This window comes from Carcharhinus amblyrhynchos, unplaced genomic scaffold (assembly GCF_965287045.1).
Source record: "Carcharhinus amblyrhynchos unplaced genomic scaffold, sCarAmb.v2.hapA chromosome_304, whole genome shotgun sequence".
Lineage (NCBI taxonomy): Eukaryota > Metazoa > Chordata > Chondrichthyes > Carcharhiniformes > Carcharhinidae > Carcharhinus > Carcharhinus amblyrhynchos.
The window spans coordinates 111,974-128,228 of record NW_027650044.1 but is presented as its reverse complement, the minus strand read 5'-3'; the positions used below and the strand labels follow the sequence as shown (position 1 = coordinate 128,228).

At 54.7% G+C, this 16,255-nt stretch overlaps 1 protein-coding gene across 1 annotated transcript in view; it reads right to left on the bottom strand.

Moving 5' to 3' along the window:
* Positions 1–15,490, bottom strand: part of LOC145339064 (uncharacterized) — a gene marked incomplete at its 3' end in the record, with an annotated part of 53,636 nt that extends 38,146 nt beyond the window's left edge. Inside the window, exon 1 of the mRNA XM_080183485.1 lies at positions 15,071–15,490. Within this exon, the coding sequence (XP_080039611.1) occupies positions 15,071–15,299 (229 nt within the window). The remainder of the gene's footprint in view (positions 1–15,070) is intronic.
* Positions 15,491–16,255: the final 765 nt, after the last annotated feature.

The window sequence follows — 16,255 nt, the reverse complement described above, 5'->3', positions numbered from 1 at the left end:
TGCCCAAGGTAGAAATCTGTCACTCACCTTCTCCAAGCCTGCACTCGCCTAAGCCCAGCAAGCCAAAGCCCTTCTCACTCAGTTCCCACTCACTCCACTGCCCGCTCTATACTGCTACCCCTTTTTTATACCCCCCGCTCCCCCTTAACGACAATCCCCTGGCCTAACTTCCGGTACGGAAGTAAACTACACTCTAACAAGCCCCGAGAACCAGAAGTACAGGAAAAAAGCGGTTTTCAATTCAAATCAGTCACTCACCACAGCCACAGCCACCAGGTTGAAGGCTCCGGAGAAGGAAGTCACACAGTGAAAGGAAAGGAAAGCTGTTTAGCGAAGGTAAATGTATGAAAGAATTCAGAAATTTTGGTGAAAGATTTATCCAATAAACATGAAGTGGTAACAAGAATGCAAGAAGTGTGTGTCTCTGCCCAGATCGAATCCTACAGGACAGGGGAAGGACATTCGGCCCACTGAGTCACAATTCTACCCAGGCACGATCCCCATAACCACATGCTCAGTTCCACATGATACCAAGGGGCAATTTAGCATGGCCAATCCACCGAACCAACACATCATTTGGAGACTGGGAGAACACGGAGGAAACCCACGGAGACACAGGAAGAACATGCAAACTCCACACAGACAGTGACCGAAGCAGGGAATTGAACCACTAATCAAATAAGTGCGAGACAACAGTGCTAATCACTGTGTCACCGTGCTGCCCCGGGTCCCTGGCACTGTGAGACAGCAGTGCTAATCACTGTGTCACCGTGCTGCCCCGGGTCCCTGGCACTGTGAGACAGCAGTGTGAATCACTGTGTCACCGTGCTGCCCCGGGTCCCTGGCACTGTGAGACAGCAGTGCTAATCACTGTGTCACCGTGCTGCCCCGGGTCCCTGGCAGTGTGAGACAGCAGTGCTAATCACTGTGTCACCGTGCTGCCCCGGGTCCCTGGCACTGTGAGACAGCAGTGTGAATCACTGTGTCACCGTGCTGCCCCGGGTCCCTGGCACTGTGAGACAGCAGTGCTAATCACTGTGTCACCGTGCTGCCCCGGGTCCCTGGCACTGTGAGACAGCAGTGCTAATCACTGTGTCACCGTGCTGCCCCGGGTCCCTGGCACTGTGAGACAGCAGTGCGAATCACTGTGTCACCGTGCTGCCCCGGGTCCCTGGCACTGTGAGACAGCAGTGCTAATCACTGTGTCACCGTGCTGCCCCGGGTCCCTGACACTGTGAGACAGCAGTGCGAATCACTGTGTCACCGTGCTGCCCCGGGTCCCTGGCACGGTGAGACAGCAGCGCTAATCACTGTGTCACCGTGCTGCCCCGGGTCCCTGGCACTGTGAGACAGCAGTGTGAATCACTGTGTCACCGTGCTGCCCCGGGTCCCTGGCACTGTGAGACAGCAGTGTGAATCACTGTGTCACCGTGCTGCCCTGGGTCCCTGGCACTGTCAGACAGCAGTGCTAATCACTGTGTCACCGTGCTGCCCCGGGTCCCTGGCACTGTGAGACAGCAGTGTGAATCACTGTGTCACCGTGCTGCCCCGGGTCCCTGGCACTGTGAGACAGCAGTGCTAATCACTGTGTCACCGTGCTGCCCCGGGGCCCTGGCACTGTCAGACAGCAGTGCTAATCACTGTGTCACCGTGCTGCCCCGGGTCCCTGGCACTGTGAGACAGCAGTGTGAATCACTGTGTCACCGTGCTGCCCCGGGGCCCTGGCACTGTCAGACAGCAGTGTGTATCACTGTGTCACCGTGCTGCCCCGGGTCCCTGGCACTGTGAGACAGCAGTGCTAATCACTGTGTCACCGTGCTGCCCCGGGTCTCTGGCACTGTCAGACAGCAGTGCTAATCACTGTGTCACCGTGCTGCCCCGGGTCCCTGGCACTGTGAGACAGCAGTGCTAATCACTGTGTCACCGTGCTGCCCCGGGGCCCTGGCACTGTCAGACAGCAGTGCTAATCACTGTGTCACCGTGCTGCCCCGGGTCCCTGGCACTGTGAGACAGCAGTGTGAATCACTGTGTCACCGTGCTGCCCCAGGTCCCTGGCACTGTGAGACAGCAGTGCTAATCACTGTGTCACCGTGCTGCCCCGGGTCCCTGGCACTGTGAGACAGCAGTGTGAATCACTGTGTCACCGTGCTGCCCCGGGTCCCTGGCACTGTGAGACAGCAGTGCTAATCACTGTGTCACCGTGCTGCCCCGGGTCCCTGGCACTGTGAGACAGCAGTGCTAACCACTGTGTCACCGTGCTGCCCCGGGTCCCTGGCACTGTGAGACAGCAGTGCTAATCACTGTGTCACCGTGCTGCCTCGGGTCCCTGGCACTGTGAGACAGCAGCGCCAATCACTGTGTCACCGTGCTGCCCTGGGTCCCTGGCACTGTGAGACAGCAGCGCTAATCACTGTGTCACCGTGCTGCCCCGGGTCCCTGGCGCTGTGAGACAGCAGCGCTAATCACTGTGTCACCGTGCTGCCCCGGGTCCCTGGCGCTGTGAGACAGCAGCGCTAATCACTGTGTCACCGTGCTGCCCCGGGTCCCTGGCACTGTGAGACAGCAGTGTGAATCACTGTGTCACCGTGCTGCCCCGGGTCCCTGGCGCTGTGAGACAGCAGTGCTAATCACTGTGTCACCGTGCTACCCCGGGTCCCTGGCACTGTGAGACAGCAGCGCTAATCACTGTGTCACCGTGCTACCCCGGGTCCCTGGCACTGTGAGACAGCAGTGTGAATCACTGTGTCACCGTGCTGCCCCGGGTCCCTGGCACTGTGAGACAGCAGTGCTAATCACTGTGTCACCGTGCTGCCCCGGGTCCCTGGCACTGTGAGACAGCAGTGCTAATCACTGTGTCACCGTGCTGCCCCGGGTCCCTGGCACTGTGAGACAGCAGCGCTAATCACTGTGTCACCGTGCTGCCCCGGGGCACTGGCACTGTGAGACAGCAGCGCTAATCACTGTGTCACCCTGCTGCCCCGGGTCCCTGGCACTGGGAGACAGCAGTGTGAATCACTGTGTCACCGTGCTGCCCCGGGTCCCTGGCGCTGTGAGACAGCAGCGCTAATCACTGTGTCACCGTGCTACCCCGGGTCCCTGGCACTGTGAGACAGCAGGGTGAATCACTGTGTCACCGTGCTGCCCCGGGTCCCTGGCACTGTGAGACAGCAGTGCTAATCACTGTGTCACCGTGCTGCCCCGGGTCCCTGGCACTGTGAGACAGCAGTGCTAATCACTGTGTCACCGTGCTGCCCCGGGTCCCTGGCACTGTGAGACAGCAGTGCTAATCACTGTGTCACCGTGCTGCCCCGGGTCCCTGGCACTGTGAGACAGCAGTGCTAATCACTGTGTCACCGTGCTGCCCCGGGTCCCTGGCACTGTGAGACAGCAGCGCTAATCACTGTGTCACCGTGCTGCCCCGGGGCACTGGCACTGTGAGACAGCAGCGCTAATCACTGTGTCACCGTGCTGCCCCGGGTCCCTGGCACTGGGAGACAGCAGTGTGAATCACTGTGTCACCGTGCTGCCCCGGGTCCCTGGCACTGTGAGACAGCAGTGCTAATCACTGTGTCACCGTGCTGCCCCGGGTCCCTGGCACTGTCAGACAGCAGTGCTAATCACTGTGTCACCGTGCTGCCCCGGGTCCCTGGCACTGTGAGACAGCAGTGTGAATCACTGTGTCACCGTGCTGCCCCGGGTCCCTGGCACTGTGAGACAGCAGTGTGAATCACTGTGTCACCGTGCTGCCCCGGGTCCCTGGCACTGTGAGACAGCAGTGCTAATCACTGTGTCACCGTGCTGCCCCGGGTCCCTGGCACTGTGAGACAGCAGTGCTAATCACTGTGTCACCGTGCTGCCCCGGGTCCCTGGCACTGTGAGACAGCAGGGCTAATCACTGTGTCACCGTGCTGCCCCGGGTCCCTGGCACTGTGAGACAGCAGTGTGAATCACTGTGTCACCGTGCTGCCACGGGTCCCTGGCACTGTGAGACAGCAGTGTGAATCACTGTGTCACCGTGCTGCCACGGGTCCCTGGCACTGTGAGACAGCAGTGTGAATCACTGTGTCACCGTGCTGCCCCGGGTCCCTGGCACGGTGAGACAGCAGCGCTAATCACTGTGTCACCGTGCTGCCCCGGGTCCCTGGCACGGTGAGACAGCAGCGCTAATCACTGTGTCACCGTGCTGTCCCGGGTCCCTGGCACTGTGAGACAGCAGTGTGAATCACTGTGTCACCGTGCTGCCCCGGGTCCCTGGCACTGTGAGACAGCAGTGCTAATCACTGTGTCACCGTGCTGCCCCGGGTCCCTGGCACTGTGAGACAGCAGTGCTAATCACTGTGTCACCGTGCTACCCCGGGTCCCTGGCACTGTGAGACAGCAGTGCTAATCACTGTGTCACCGTGCTGCCCCGGGTCCCTGGCACTGTGAGACAGCAGTGCTAATCACTGTGTCACCGTGCTGCCCCGGGTCCCTGGCACTGTGAGACAGCAGTGCTAATCACTGTGTCACCATGCTGCCCCGGGTCCCTGGCACTGTGAGACAGCAGTGCTAATCACTGTGTCACCGTGCTACCCCGGGTCCCTGGCACTGTGAGACAGCAGTGCTAATCACTGTCACCGTGCTGCCCCGGGTCCCTGGCGCTGTGAGACAGCAGTGTGAATCACTGTGTCACCATGCTGCCCCGGGTCCCTGGCACTGTGAGACAGCAGCGCTAATCACTGTGTCACCGTGCTGCCCCGGGTCCCTGGCACTGTGAGACAGCAGCGCTAATCACTGTGTCACCGTGCTGCCCCGGGTCCCTGGCACTGTGAGACAGCAGTGCTAATCACTGTGTCACCGTGCTGCCCCGGGTCCCTGGCACTGTGAGACAGCAGTGTGAATCACTGTGTCACCGTGCTGCCCCGGGTCCCTGGCACTGTGAGAGAGCAGTGCTAATCACTGTGTCACCGTGCTGCCCCGGGTCCCTGGCACTGTGAGACAGCAGTGTGAATCACTGTGTCACCGTGCTGCCCCGGGGCACTGGCACTGTGAGACAGCAGTGTGAATCACTGTGTCACCGTGCTGCCCCGGGTCCCTGGCACTGTGAGACAGCAGTGTGAATCACTGTGTCACCGTGCTGCCCCGGGTCCCTGGCACTGTGAGACAGCAGTGTGAATCACTGTGTCACCGTGCTGCCCCGGGGCACTGGCACTGTGAGACAGCAGTGCGAATCACTGTGTCACCGTGCTGCCCCGGGTCCCTGGCACTGTGAGACAGCAGCGCCAATCACTGTGTCACCGTGCTGCCCCGGGTCCCTGGCACTGTGAGACAGCAGTGCGAATCACTGTGTCACCGTGCTGCCCCGGGTCCCTGGCGCTGTGAGACAGCAGCGCCAATCACTGTGTCACCGTGCTGCCCCGGGTCCCTGGCACTGTGAGACACAGTAAAAAGTCTGACAACACCAGGTTTTAGTCCAACCTATTTATTTGATAATATTCTCACAAGCATTCGAGGGGTTACCCTCTTCGTCAGGTAAATGGAGAGTTCTGGCCTCAGACAGAGCATATAAAGCACAGACAGTTTAGAGATTACTGATTAAAATGCGAATCCTTACACCTAACCTGGTGTTCAAGACCTGAAGTGGCTGATAATGTGAGTGGTAGGAGCACTGATCACAGTTTAAAGAGATGTGTATTGTCTCCAGACAGTACAGTAAGTGAGGTTTTGCAAACCCAGGCAAGTCACGGGGGTTACAGATAGTGCGACATGAACCCAAGATCCCTGTTGAGACCGTCCTCATGTGTGCGGAACTTGGCTATCAGTCTCTGTTCAGCGACTCTGCGCTGTCGTGTGTCGTGAAGACAGCAGTGTGAATCACTGTGTCACCGTGCTGCCCCGGGTCCCTGGCACTGTGAGACAGCAGCGCTAATCACTGTGTCACCGTGCTGCCCCGGGTCCCTGGCACTGTGAGACAGCAGTGTGAATCACTGTGTCACCGTGCTGCCCGGGTCCCTGGCACTGTGAGACAGCAGTGCTAATCACTGTGTCACCGTGCTGCCCGGGTCCCTGGCACTGTGAGACAGCAGTGCTAATCACTGTGTCACCGTGCTGCCCCGGGTCCCTGGCACTGCGAGACAGCAGTGTGAATCACTGTGTCACCGTGCTGCCCCGGGTCCCTGGCACTGTGAGACAGCAGTGCTAATCACTGTGTCAGCGTGCTGCCCCGGGTGACTGGCACTGTGAGACAGCAGTGTGAATCACTGTGTCACCGTGCTGCCCGGGTCCCTGGCACTGTGAGACAGCAGTGCTAATCACTGTGTCACCGTGCTGCCCGGGTCCCTGGCACTGTGAGACAGCAGTGTGAATCACTGTGTCACCGTGCTGCCCCGGGTCCCTGGCACTGTGAGACAGCAGTGCTAATCACTGTATCACCGTGCTGCCCCGGGTCCCTGGCACTGTGAGACAGCAGTGCTAATCACTGTATCACCGTGCTGCCCCGGGTCCCTGGCACTGTGAGACTGCAGTGTGAATCACTGTGTCACCGTGCTGCCCCGGGTCCCTGGCACTGTGAGACAGCAGTGTGAATCACTGTGTCACCGTGCTGCCCCGGGTCCCTGGCACTGTGAGACAGCAGTGTGAATCACTGTGTCACCGTGCTGCCCCGGGTCCCTGGCACTGTGAGACAGCAGTGCTAATCACTGTGTCACCGTGCTGCCCCGGGTCCCTGGCACTGTGAGACAGCAGTGCTAATCACTGTGTCACCGTGCTGCCCCGGGTCCCTGGCACTGTGAGACAGCAGTGCTAATCACTGTGTCACCGTGCTGCCCCGGGTCCCTGGCACTGTGAGACAGCAGTGCTAATCACTGTGTCACCGTGCTGCCCCGGGTCCCTGGCACTGTGAGACAGCAGCGCTAATCACTGTGTCACCGTGCTGCCCCTGGTCCCTGGCACTGTGAGACAGCAGTGTGAATCAATGTGTCACCGTGCTGCCCCGGGTCCCTGGCGCTGTGAGACAGCAGTGCTAATCACTGTGTCACCGTGCTGCCCCGGGTCCCTGGCACTGTGAGACAGCAGTGCTAATCACTGTGTCACCGTGCTGCCCCGGGTCCCTGGCACTGTGAGACAGCAGTGTGAATCACTGTGTCACCGTGCTGCCCCAGGTCCCTGGCACTGTGAGACAGCAGTGCTAATCACTGTGTCACCGTGCTGCCCCGGGTCCCTGGCACTGTGAGACAGCAGTGTGAATCACTGTGTCACCGTGCTGCCCCAGGTCCCTGGCACTGTGAGACAGCAGTGTTAATCACTGTGTCACCGTGCTGCCCCGGGTCCCTGGCACTGTGAGACAGCAGTGCTAATCACTGTGTCACCGTGCTGCCCCGGGTCCCTGGCACTCTGAGACAGCAGTGTGAATCACTGTGTCACCGTGCTGCCCCAGGTCCCTGGCACTGTGAGACAGCAGTGCTAATCACTGTGTCACCGTGCTGCCCCGGGTTCCTGGCACTGTGAGACAGCAGTGCTAATCACTGTGTCACCGTGCTGCCCCGGGTCCCAGGCACTGTGAGACAGCAGTGCTAATCACTGTGTCACCGTGCTGCCCCGGGTCCCTGGCACTGTGAGACAGCAGTGCTAATCACTGTGTCACCGTGCTGCCCCGGGTCCCTGGCACTCTGAGACAGCAGTGTGAATCACTGTGTCACCGTGCTGCCCCGGGTCCCTGGCACTGTGAGACAGCAGTGCTAATCACTGTGTCACCGTGCTGCCCCGGGTCCCTGGCACTGTGAGACAGCAGCGCTAATCACTGTGTCACCGTGCTGCCCCGGGTCCCTGGCACTGTGAGACAGCAGTGTGAATCACTGTGTCACCGTGCTGCCCCGGGTCCCTGGCGCTGTGAGACAGCAGTGCTAATCACTGTGTCACCGTGCTGCCCCGGGTCCCTGGCACTGTGAGACAGCAGTGTTAATCACTGTGTCACCGTGCTGCCCCGGGTCCCTGGCACTGTGAGACAGCAGTGCTAATCACTGTGTCACCGTGCTGCCCCGGGTCCCTGGCACTGTGAGACAGCAGTGCTAATCACTGTGTCACCGTGCTGCCCCGGGTCCCTGGCACTGTGAGACAGCAGCGCTAATCACTGTGTCACCGTGCTGCCCCGGGTCCCTGGCACTGTGAGACAGCAGTGTGAATCACTGTGTCACCGTGCTGCCCCGGGTCCCTGGCACTGTGAGACAGCAGCGCTAATCACTGTGTCACCGTGCTGCCCCGGGTCCCTGGCACTGTGAGACAGCAGTGTGAATCACTGTGTCACCGTGCTGCCCCGGGTCCCTGGCACTGTGAGACAGCAGTGTGAATCACTGTGTCACCGTGCTGCCCCGGGTCCCTGGCACTGTGAGACAGCAGTGCTAATCACTGTGTCACCGTGCTGCCCCGGGTCCCTGGCACTGTGAGACAGCAGTGCTAATCACTGTGTCACCGTGCTGCCCCGAGTCCCTGGCACTGTGAGACAGCAGTGCTAATCACTGTGTCACCGTGCTGCCCCGGGTCCCTGGCACTGTGAGACAGCAGTGCTAATCACTGTGTCACCGTGCTGCCCCGGGTCCCTGGCACTGTGAGACAGCAGTGCTAATCACTGTGTCACCGTGCTGCCCCGGGTCCCTGGCACTGTGAGACAGCAGTGTGAATCACTGTGTCACCGTGCTGCCTCATGTCCCTGGCACTGTGAGACAGCAGTGCTAATCACTGTGTCACCGTGCTGCCCCGGGTCCCTGGCACTGTGAGACAGCAGTGTGAATCACTCTGTCACCGTGCTGCCCCGGGTCCCTGGCACTGTGAGACAGCAGTGTGAATCACTGTGTCACCGTGCTACCCCGGGTCCCTGGCACTGTGAGACAGCAGTGTGAATCACTGTGTCACCGTGCTGCCTCATGTCCCTGGCACTGTGAGACAGCAGTGTGAATCACTGTGTCACCGTGCTGCCCCGGGTCCCTGGCACTGTGAGACAGCAGTGTGAATCACTGTGTCACCGTGCTGCCCCGGGTCCCTGGCGCTGTGAGACAGCAGTGCTAATCACTGTGTCACCGTGCTGCCCCGGGTCCCTGGTGCTGTGAGACAGCAGTGTGAATCACTGTGTCACCGTGCTGCCCCGGGTCCTTGGCACTGTGAGACAGCAGTGTGAATCACTGTGTCACCGTGCTGCCCCGGGTCCCTGGCACTGTGAGACAGCAGTGTGAATCACTGTGTCACCGTGCTGCCCCGGGTCCCTGGCACTGTGAGACAGCAGTGTGAATCACTGTGTCACCGTGCTGCCCCGGGTCCCTGGCACTGTGAGACAGCAGTGCTAATCACTGTGTCACCGTGCTGCCCCGGGTCGCTGGCACTGTGAGACAGCAGTGCTAATCACTGTGTCACCGTGCTGCCCCGGGTCCCTGGCACTGTGAGACAGCAGTGCTAATCACTGTGTCACCGTGCTGCCCCGGGTCCCTGGCACTGTGAGACAGCAGTGCTAATCACTGTGTCACCGTGCTGCCCCGGGTCCCTGGCACTGTGAGACAGCAGTGCTAATCACTGTGTCACCGTGCTGCCCCGGGTCCCTGGCACTGTGAGACAGCAGTGTGAATCACTGTGTCACCGTGCTGCCCCGGGTCCCTGGCACTGTGAGACAGCAGTGCTAATCACTGTGTCACCGTGCTGCCCCGGGTCCCTGGCACTGTGAGACAGCAGTGTGAATCACTGTGTCACCGTGCTGCCCCGGGTCCCTGGCACTGTGAGACAGCAGTGTGAATCACTGTGTCACCGTGCTACCCCGGGTCCCTGGCACTGTGAGACAGCAGTGTGAATCACTGTGTCACCGTGCTGCCTCATGTCCCTGGCACTGTGAGACAGCAGTGTGAATCACTGTGTCACCGTGCTGCCCTGGGTCCCTGGCACTGTGAGACAGCAGTGTGAATCACTGTGTCACCGTGCTGCCCCGGGTCCCTGGCACTGTGAGACAGCAGTGTGAATCACTGTGTCACCGTGCTGCCCCGGGTCCCTGGCACTGTGAGACAGCAGTGTGAATCACTGTGTCACCGTGCTGCCCCGGGTCCCTGGCACTGTGAGACAGCAGTGCTAATCACTGTGTCACCGTGCTGCCCCGGGTCCCTGGCACTGTGAGACAGCAGTGCTAATCACTGTGTCACCGTGCTGCCCCGGGTCCCTGGCACTGTGAGACAGCAGTGTGAATCACTGTGTCACCGTGCTGCCCCGGGTCCCTGGCACTGTGAGACAGCAGTGTGAATCACTGTGTCACCGTGCTGCCCCGGGTCCCTGGCACTGTGAGACAGCAGTGTGAATCACTGTGTCACCGTGCTGCCCCGGGTCCCTGGCACTGTGAGACAGCAGTGTGAATCACTGTGTCACCGTGCTGCCCCGGGTCCCTGGCACTGTGAGACAGCAGTGTGAATCACTGTGTCACCGTGCTGCCCCGGGTCCCTGGCGCTGTGAGACAGCAGCGCTAATCACTGTGTCACCGTGCTGCCCCGGGTCCCTGGCACTGTGAGACAGCAGTGTGAATCACTGTGTCACCGTGCTGCCCCGGGTCCCTGGCACTGTGAGACAGCAGTGCTAATCACTGTGTCACCGTGCTGCCCCGGGTCCCTGGCACTGTGAGACAGCAGTGCTAATCACTGTGTCACCGTGCTGCCCCGGGTCCCTGGCACTGTGAGACTGCAGTGTGAATCACTGTGTCACCGTGCTGCCCCGGGTCCCTGGCACTATGAGACAGCAGTGCTAATCAGTGTGTCACCGTGCTGCCCCGGGTCCCTGGCACTGTGAGACAGCAGTGCTAATCACTGTGTCACCGTGCTGCCCCGGGTCCCTGGCACTGTCAGACAGCAGTGTGAATCACTGTGTCACCGTGCTGCCCTGGGTCCCTGGCACTGTGAGACAGCAGTGTGAATCACTGTGCCACCTTAATGGCCTTCTTACAATCTGCCCCACCTCTGCATTAATGTGACATTTCACACATTAGAGCTGTGATTTTTGAGCCTGCTGGCATTTATTTTCTTGGGTTCAGTGGTATTAGTTGCTGCTTTCATCATTCTTGCCTTATTTTGTACAGAAGTTGTCTCCCACTTAAGTACCTGCTATCGCAGCAGTGGGACATAAGTGTGTAATAATGAATTTGTTTTGTGATCAGGACTGCATCTCCTAAGCACGAGCATTTTTAAAATTTCTTTCATTCACATCATGATATGTTGCTGCGCAATGTTCAGAGCATTTCAGTTGGAACCAGGCATTTCAGTGCCAGGGTGATGGCAGGTATTTAGGATGTATGTCCCAGAGACTGGTGGATTGCATCAAATAGCATGTCCCTTCTGCTGTTTGCAGTTGGCAAGCTGCAGACTATACCTAGCCCGTGCTTCCAAAAACGCAAAGTACCGTGTCCAACTTTAGAGATAATTCTATAATTGGACAACAATTGCTAAATAATCCTCACTGTATTAAACCGTACGCTGACAAGAAAGTTAGGATTGACAGTCGGTCTCACAGTGTGTGCATTTCCGTGTGCTGGAAGCTACATTTATTAATGCGCAGTGTCCTGTTCTTTGAAGACAGAAAGAACATATGCATACATTGTGCCTATTTCAGCTAATCAAAATATGTAATAATCATTTTCTGGTTCACTGCTTGATTGATCAGAACCATGCTGCCTGGTTTAAATTTTCAAATAATGCTTAGCAGTTCACTGTCAGTTCCCATTAACTGGGACATGCTCCATGGCAATGCCTCTAAAAATCAGAGTCCACTTGCCAATTAATCAGCACTTGAGTACAGTACAGAGTTGTTTCTCCTGTTTATGGTATTTTTGTGATTGTCCTGATGAGTGCAAGATGAAAAGCTTTCACAAAATGTATTTTTTTCCAGCAATACTCAATTTCAGTACTAGCAAATGACTAATTGGACCAGGTTCAAACCTAGGTATGAGAAATGAAAGCATGATCTGCTCATATGCAACACTACTAAATCCCTGTAGGATGTTTTTTGTACATGAGTAACAAGGGGCGTACACGTGATGGGTCGTGCGAGGGCTGCTCTTGGCTGTTGCTTCCAGAGTTGCCTAGTGCTTCATGTTGTTCGTGTACGCTTAAACTGGACCATCTGACGGGCAACATGACAACTCAGTGACTATCACTGTTTGCTGTGCAGACACATGGATTTGGGCCGGTGTCTGTGGGAGTTTGCGCATTCTCCCCGTGCTTGCCTGGGTTTTCTCCGGGTGCTCCGGTTTCCTCCCACACCCCAAAAATGTGCTCTTAGGCTGATTGGTGTAACAAATTATCCCTAAATTAGTCTCCCCTCAGTCTTCCCCAATAAGTGTAGACAAAGGTCATGGGTAGAGAACATAATAAGAACATAAAAACATAAGAACATAAGAAATAGGAGCAGGAGTAGGCCATCTAGCCCTTCGAGCCTGCCCCGCCATTCAATAAGATCATGGCTGATCTGTCGCTGCTCAGTTCCACATTCCCGCCCTCTCCCCATAACCCTTAATCCCCTCTCTTATCAAAAACCCATCAACCTGCGTCTTAAATATATTTAGCGAGGCAGCCTCCACCACTTCAACGGGCAGAGAATTCCAGAGATTCACCACCCTTTGAGTGAAGAAGTTCCTCCTCAACTCCGTTCTAAACCGCCCCCCCTTTATCTTGAGGCTGTGCCCCCTAGTCCTACTGTCTTTTTTGAGCGGGAAGAGTCTTTCCACCTCTATCCTATCCATCCCATTCATCGTCTTATACGTCTCAATGAGGAGGGCACTCACAATGTTAAAATGGCAGCGCAGGCTTGCTGGGCCGAAGGGCCTGTTTCCCGTGCTGTGCTGTTCTTTGTTCTTCTGAATTGGCCTAGTAAGCCAATTGCTTTCAGGCAATTATACAGAAGCATAGAAATTAGAACGAGGAGGAGGCCATTTGGCCCTTTGAGCTTGCTCCACCATTCATTTTGATCATGGCTGATCATCAAATTCAATATCCTGATCTCCCCCTTCTCCTCATATCCCTCGATCCCTTTAGCCCCAAGAGCGAAATCTCATTTCTTCTTGAAATCAGACAACGTTTTGGCCTCAACTACATTCTGTGGCAGTGAATTCCACACATTCACCACCCTCTGGGTGAAGAAATTTCTCCTCACCTCAGTTCTAAAAGGTTTACTCCTTATCCTTAAACTATGGCCCCTAGTTCTGGATGCCCCCACCATTGGGAACATTCTTTCTACCCTGTCTAACCCTGTTAGAATTTTATAAATTTCGATGAGATCCCCTCTCACTTTTCTAAACTCCAGTGAATATAATCCTAACTGACTTAGTCTCTCCTCATGTGGCAGACCTGCCATCCCAGGAACCAGCCTGGTAAACTTTGCTGTACTGTCTCTATAGTAAGGACATCCTTCCTCAGATAACGACACCAAAACAGTACACAATATTCCAGGTGTGGCCTCACCAATGCCTTTTACAATTGCAGTAAACATCCCTATCCCAATACTCAAATCCTCTCGCTATGAAGGCCAACATACAATTTGCCATCTTTACTGCCTGCTGCGTGCTTACTTTCACTGAATGATGCATGATGACACCAAGTTCTCGTTGAGTATCCACCTTGCTCACTTTACATCCAGTTAACAAATCCATGCTCCCTTTGACTTATTATACCACTTAATCAATCCCCTGGTCCTCCTTTGCTGAATTTAAACTGTTCCCAATCCTCAGGCCTATTGCTTTTTCTTGCCAATTTGTAGGCTTCTTCCTTGAATCTGATACTATCTCTAATTTCCCTTGTAAGCCATGGTTTGGCCACAATTCCCTTTCCACTCTTGAGCCAAACAGGAATAAACAACTTCTGGGGTTCACCTATTTGTTCTTTAAATGCCTGTCCACTGTCTTTCAGTAATGTTTCCCAGTCCATCATGGCCAGTTCATGCCTCACACCATCATTTCCCTTCACTGAGATTCGGGACCCTGGTCTCAGAATCAACTGCATCACTATCCATCTTGACAATGAATTCTACCACATTATAGTCAGTCATCCCCAAGGGTTCTCTCACAACGAGATTGCTAACTAATCCTTTCTCATTGCACAACACCCAGTCCAATATGACCATGCCCTTGTTGGTCCCCCAATGTATTGCTTCAGAAAACCACCTCGTGTGCACTCCAGAAACTCCTCCTCTATTGTACTGTGACTAATTTGACTCTCCCTATCTATATACAGATTAAAGTTGCCCATAGTCACAGATGTTCCTTTCACAAATGCATCTCTGATTTCCTGTCTAATGCTTTTCTCAACATTACCCCTACAGTTTGGTGTTCTGTAAACCAACCCTGCCAATGTTTTTGCCCTTGTTTCTCAACTCGACCCATACAGATTGCACATCATTTATGCTTATATCTTTCCTCAATATTGTATCAATATCATCTTTAATCAACAATGCAACTCCACCACCTTTTCCTTCCTGTCTGTCCTTCCTAAACACTGAATAGCCTCCATGTTTAGTTCCCATCCTTGCTCACCTTGGAACCACGTCTCCGTAATGCCAACTGTATCATACCCCTTTACATTTATCTGTGCAACTAACTCACCCATTTTATTTTCAATGTTCTGAGCATTCAGGTAAAAAAACCTTGAGACTTTTTAATGTTTTCTTTGGGGTTGGGTGACAACTGCTGGCTCAGTTAGGGACGTGCACATAAACAACATGACTCAGAAACTTGGGAGCTATTTATAGATTCCAAATACATGCAGGACTTGGGAAAACTCAATGAAGTAAAGCAAGGGTAAGGATCATACTAAATTAAACAAAGCATTTTTAAAACCTTATTTACTTTATAAACCACTCTCGGTTCATTACATATACCCAATAAAAGTTCAAATGTATTACTGGCGCACTCCATGTTAAGTTAGAATTAATAAATGAAGATTTAGCATGCCACTCCTGATAGGTTGCTGACCCCAGCTTTGTACAATGCCAATCTCCTTCAAAGCCACTGATGCTTAACTCCTAAACTGCACTGTTCAGAGCAAGCTCTCAATATTACTGAATGGAAAACCAGCACCCTCTTCCTCACCTGAAGCAGCATCTTCTCCAGTGGAAATCGCTCCTTCTATCCCGGTGTCCGAGTCAGCTCCTGGTGAGTGGCTGTTACTGGTGAGTGGTCCATTACTGCGGACAGTTAACAATGTGCCATTGCTCAGAGTTAGCACATTACCTGCCTGAGTCTCTTCATTTGTTGCTGCTGAGTAATTTAAAAGCTGGCACCAGATCAGAAATACCAAACAGCCAAAGCTGCAAAGCATTGTGAATAATCACAGCTCTGAACTCGCCACTCAAATGTTCTCTCTCTGTGAACACAACTTTCTGTGTGTGTGTGTGTTCCTGGTCAGCCTGTCTTTCCCTGCTGTCTCTTTGTCCTGTTCACTGCCTCTCTGTCAGCTTGTTTTTAAACCTGTTAGTCTGTGTCTTGTGTCAGGAGTAACTTTGTAACAGCCCCAGTCTCACCCAGGAAGTAAGAGGAGGAAGTGAAACACAGGATCTGAAACAGGAGATAGGTTCCAACAAGTTGGGAGTTCGGATGAAGCAATGCATTCGACTGGTACACCATAAACTCCTACGGTACAGATACAGAATGTACAGCTGTGTGTTCATCCATTATCCATTATCCAGGGCTTTATAGAGGAGCATTTAGAAAGCAGTGGCAGGATCAGAGTCAGCATGGAGTTATGAAGGGGAAATCATGCTTAGAATCTGTTGGAGTTCTTTGAAGATGTAACCAGTCAAGTTGACAAGGGGGAGTCACTTGATGTGGTATATTTATACTTCCAGAAAGCATTTCACAAAGTCCCGTGCAAGAGATTATCGTGCAAGATTAAAGCGCATGGGATTGGGCGAAGTATATTGAGATGGATAGAAAACTGGTTGGCAGAGAGGAAACAATGAATAGGAATTAATGGGTGCTTTTCACATCGGCAGGCAGTAACTAGTTGGGTGCCACAGGGATCGGTGCTGGGACCCCAGCTATTCACAATATATGTTAATGATTTGGATGAGGGAACAAAATCTAACATCTCAAAGTTTGCAGATGAGACCAAGTTGGGTGGGAGGGTGAACTGTGACGAGGATGCAGAGATTCTTCAGAATGATCTGGACAGGTTGGGTGAGTGGGCTAATCAACGGCAGATGCAGTATAAGTTGGATAAGTGTGAGATTATTCACTTTGGATGCAAGAACAAGAAGGCAGATTACTACCTGAATG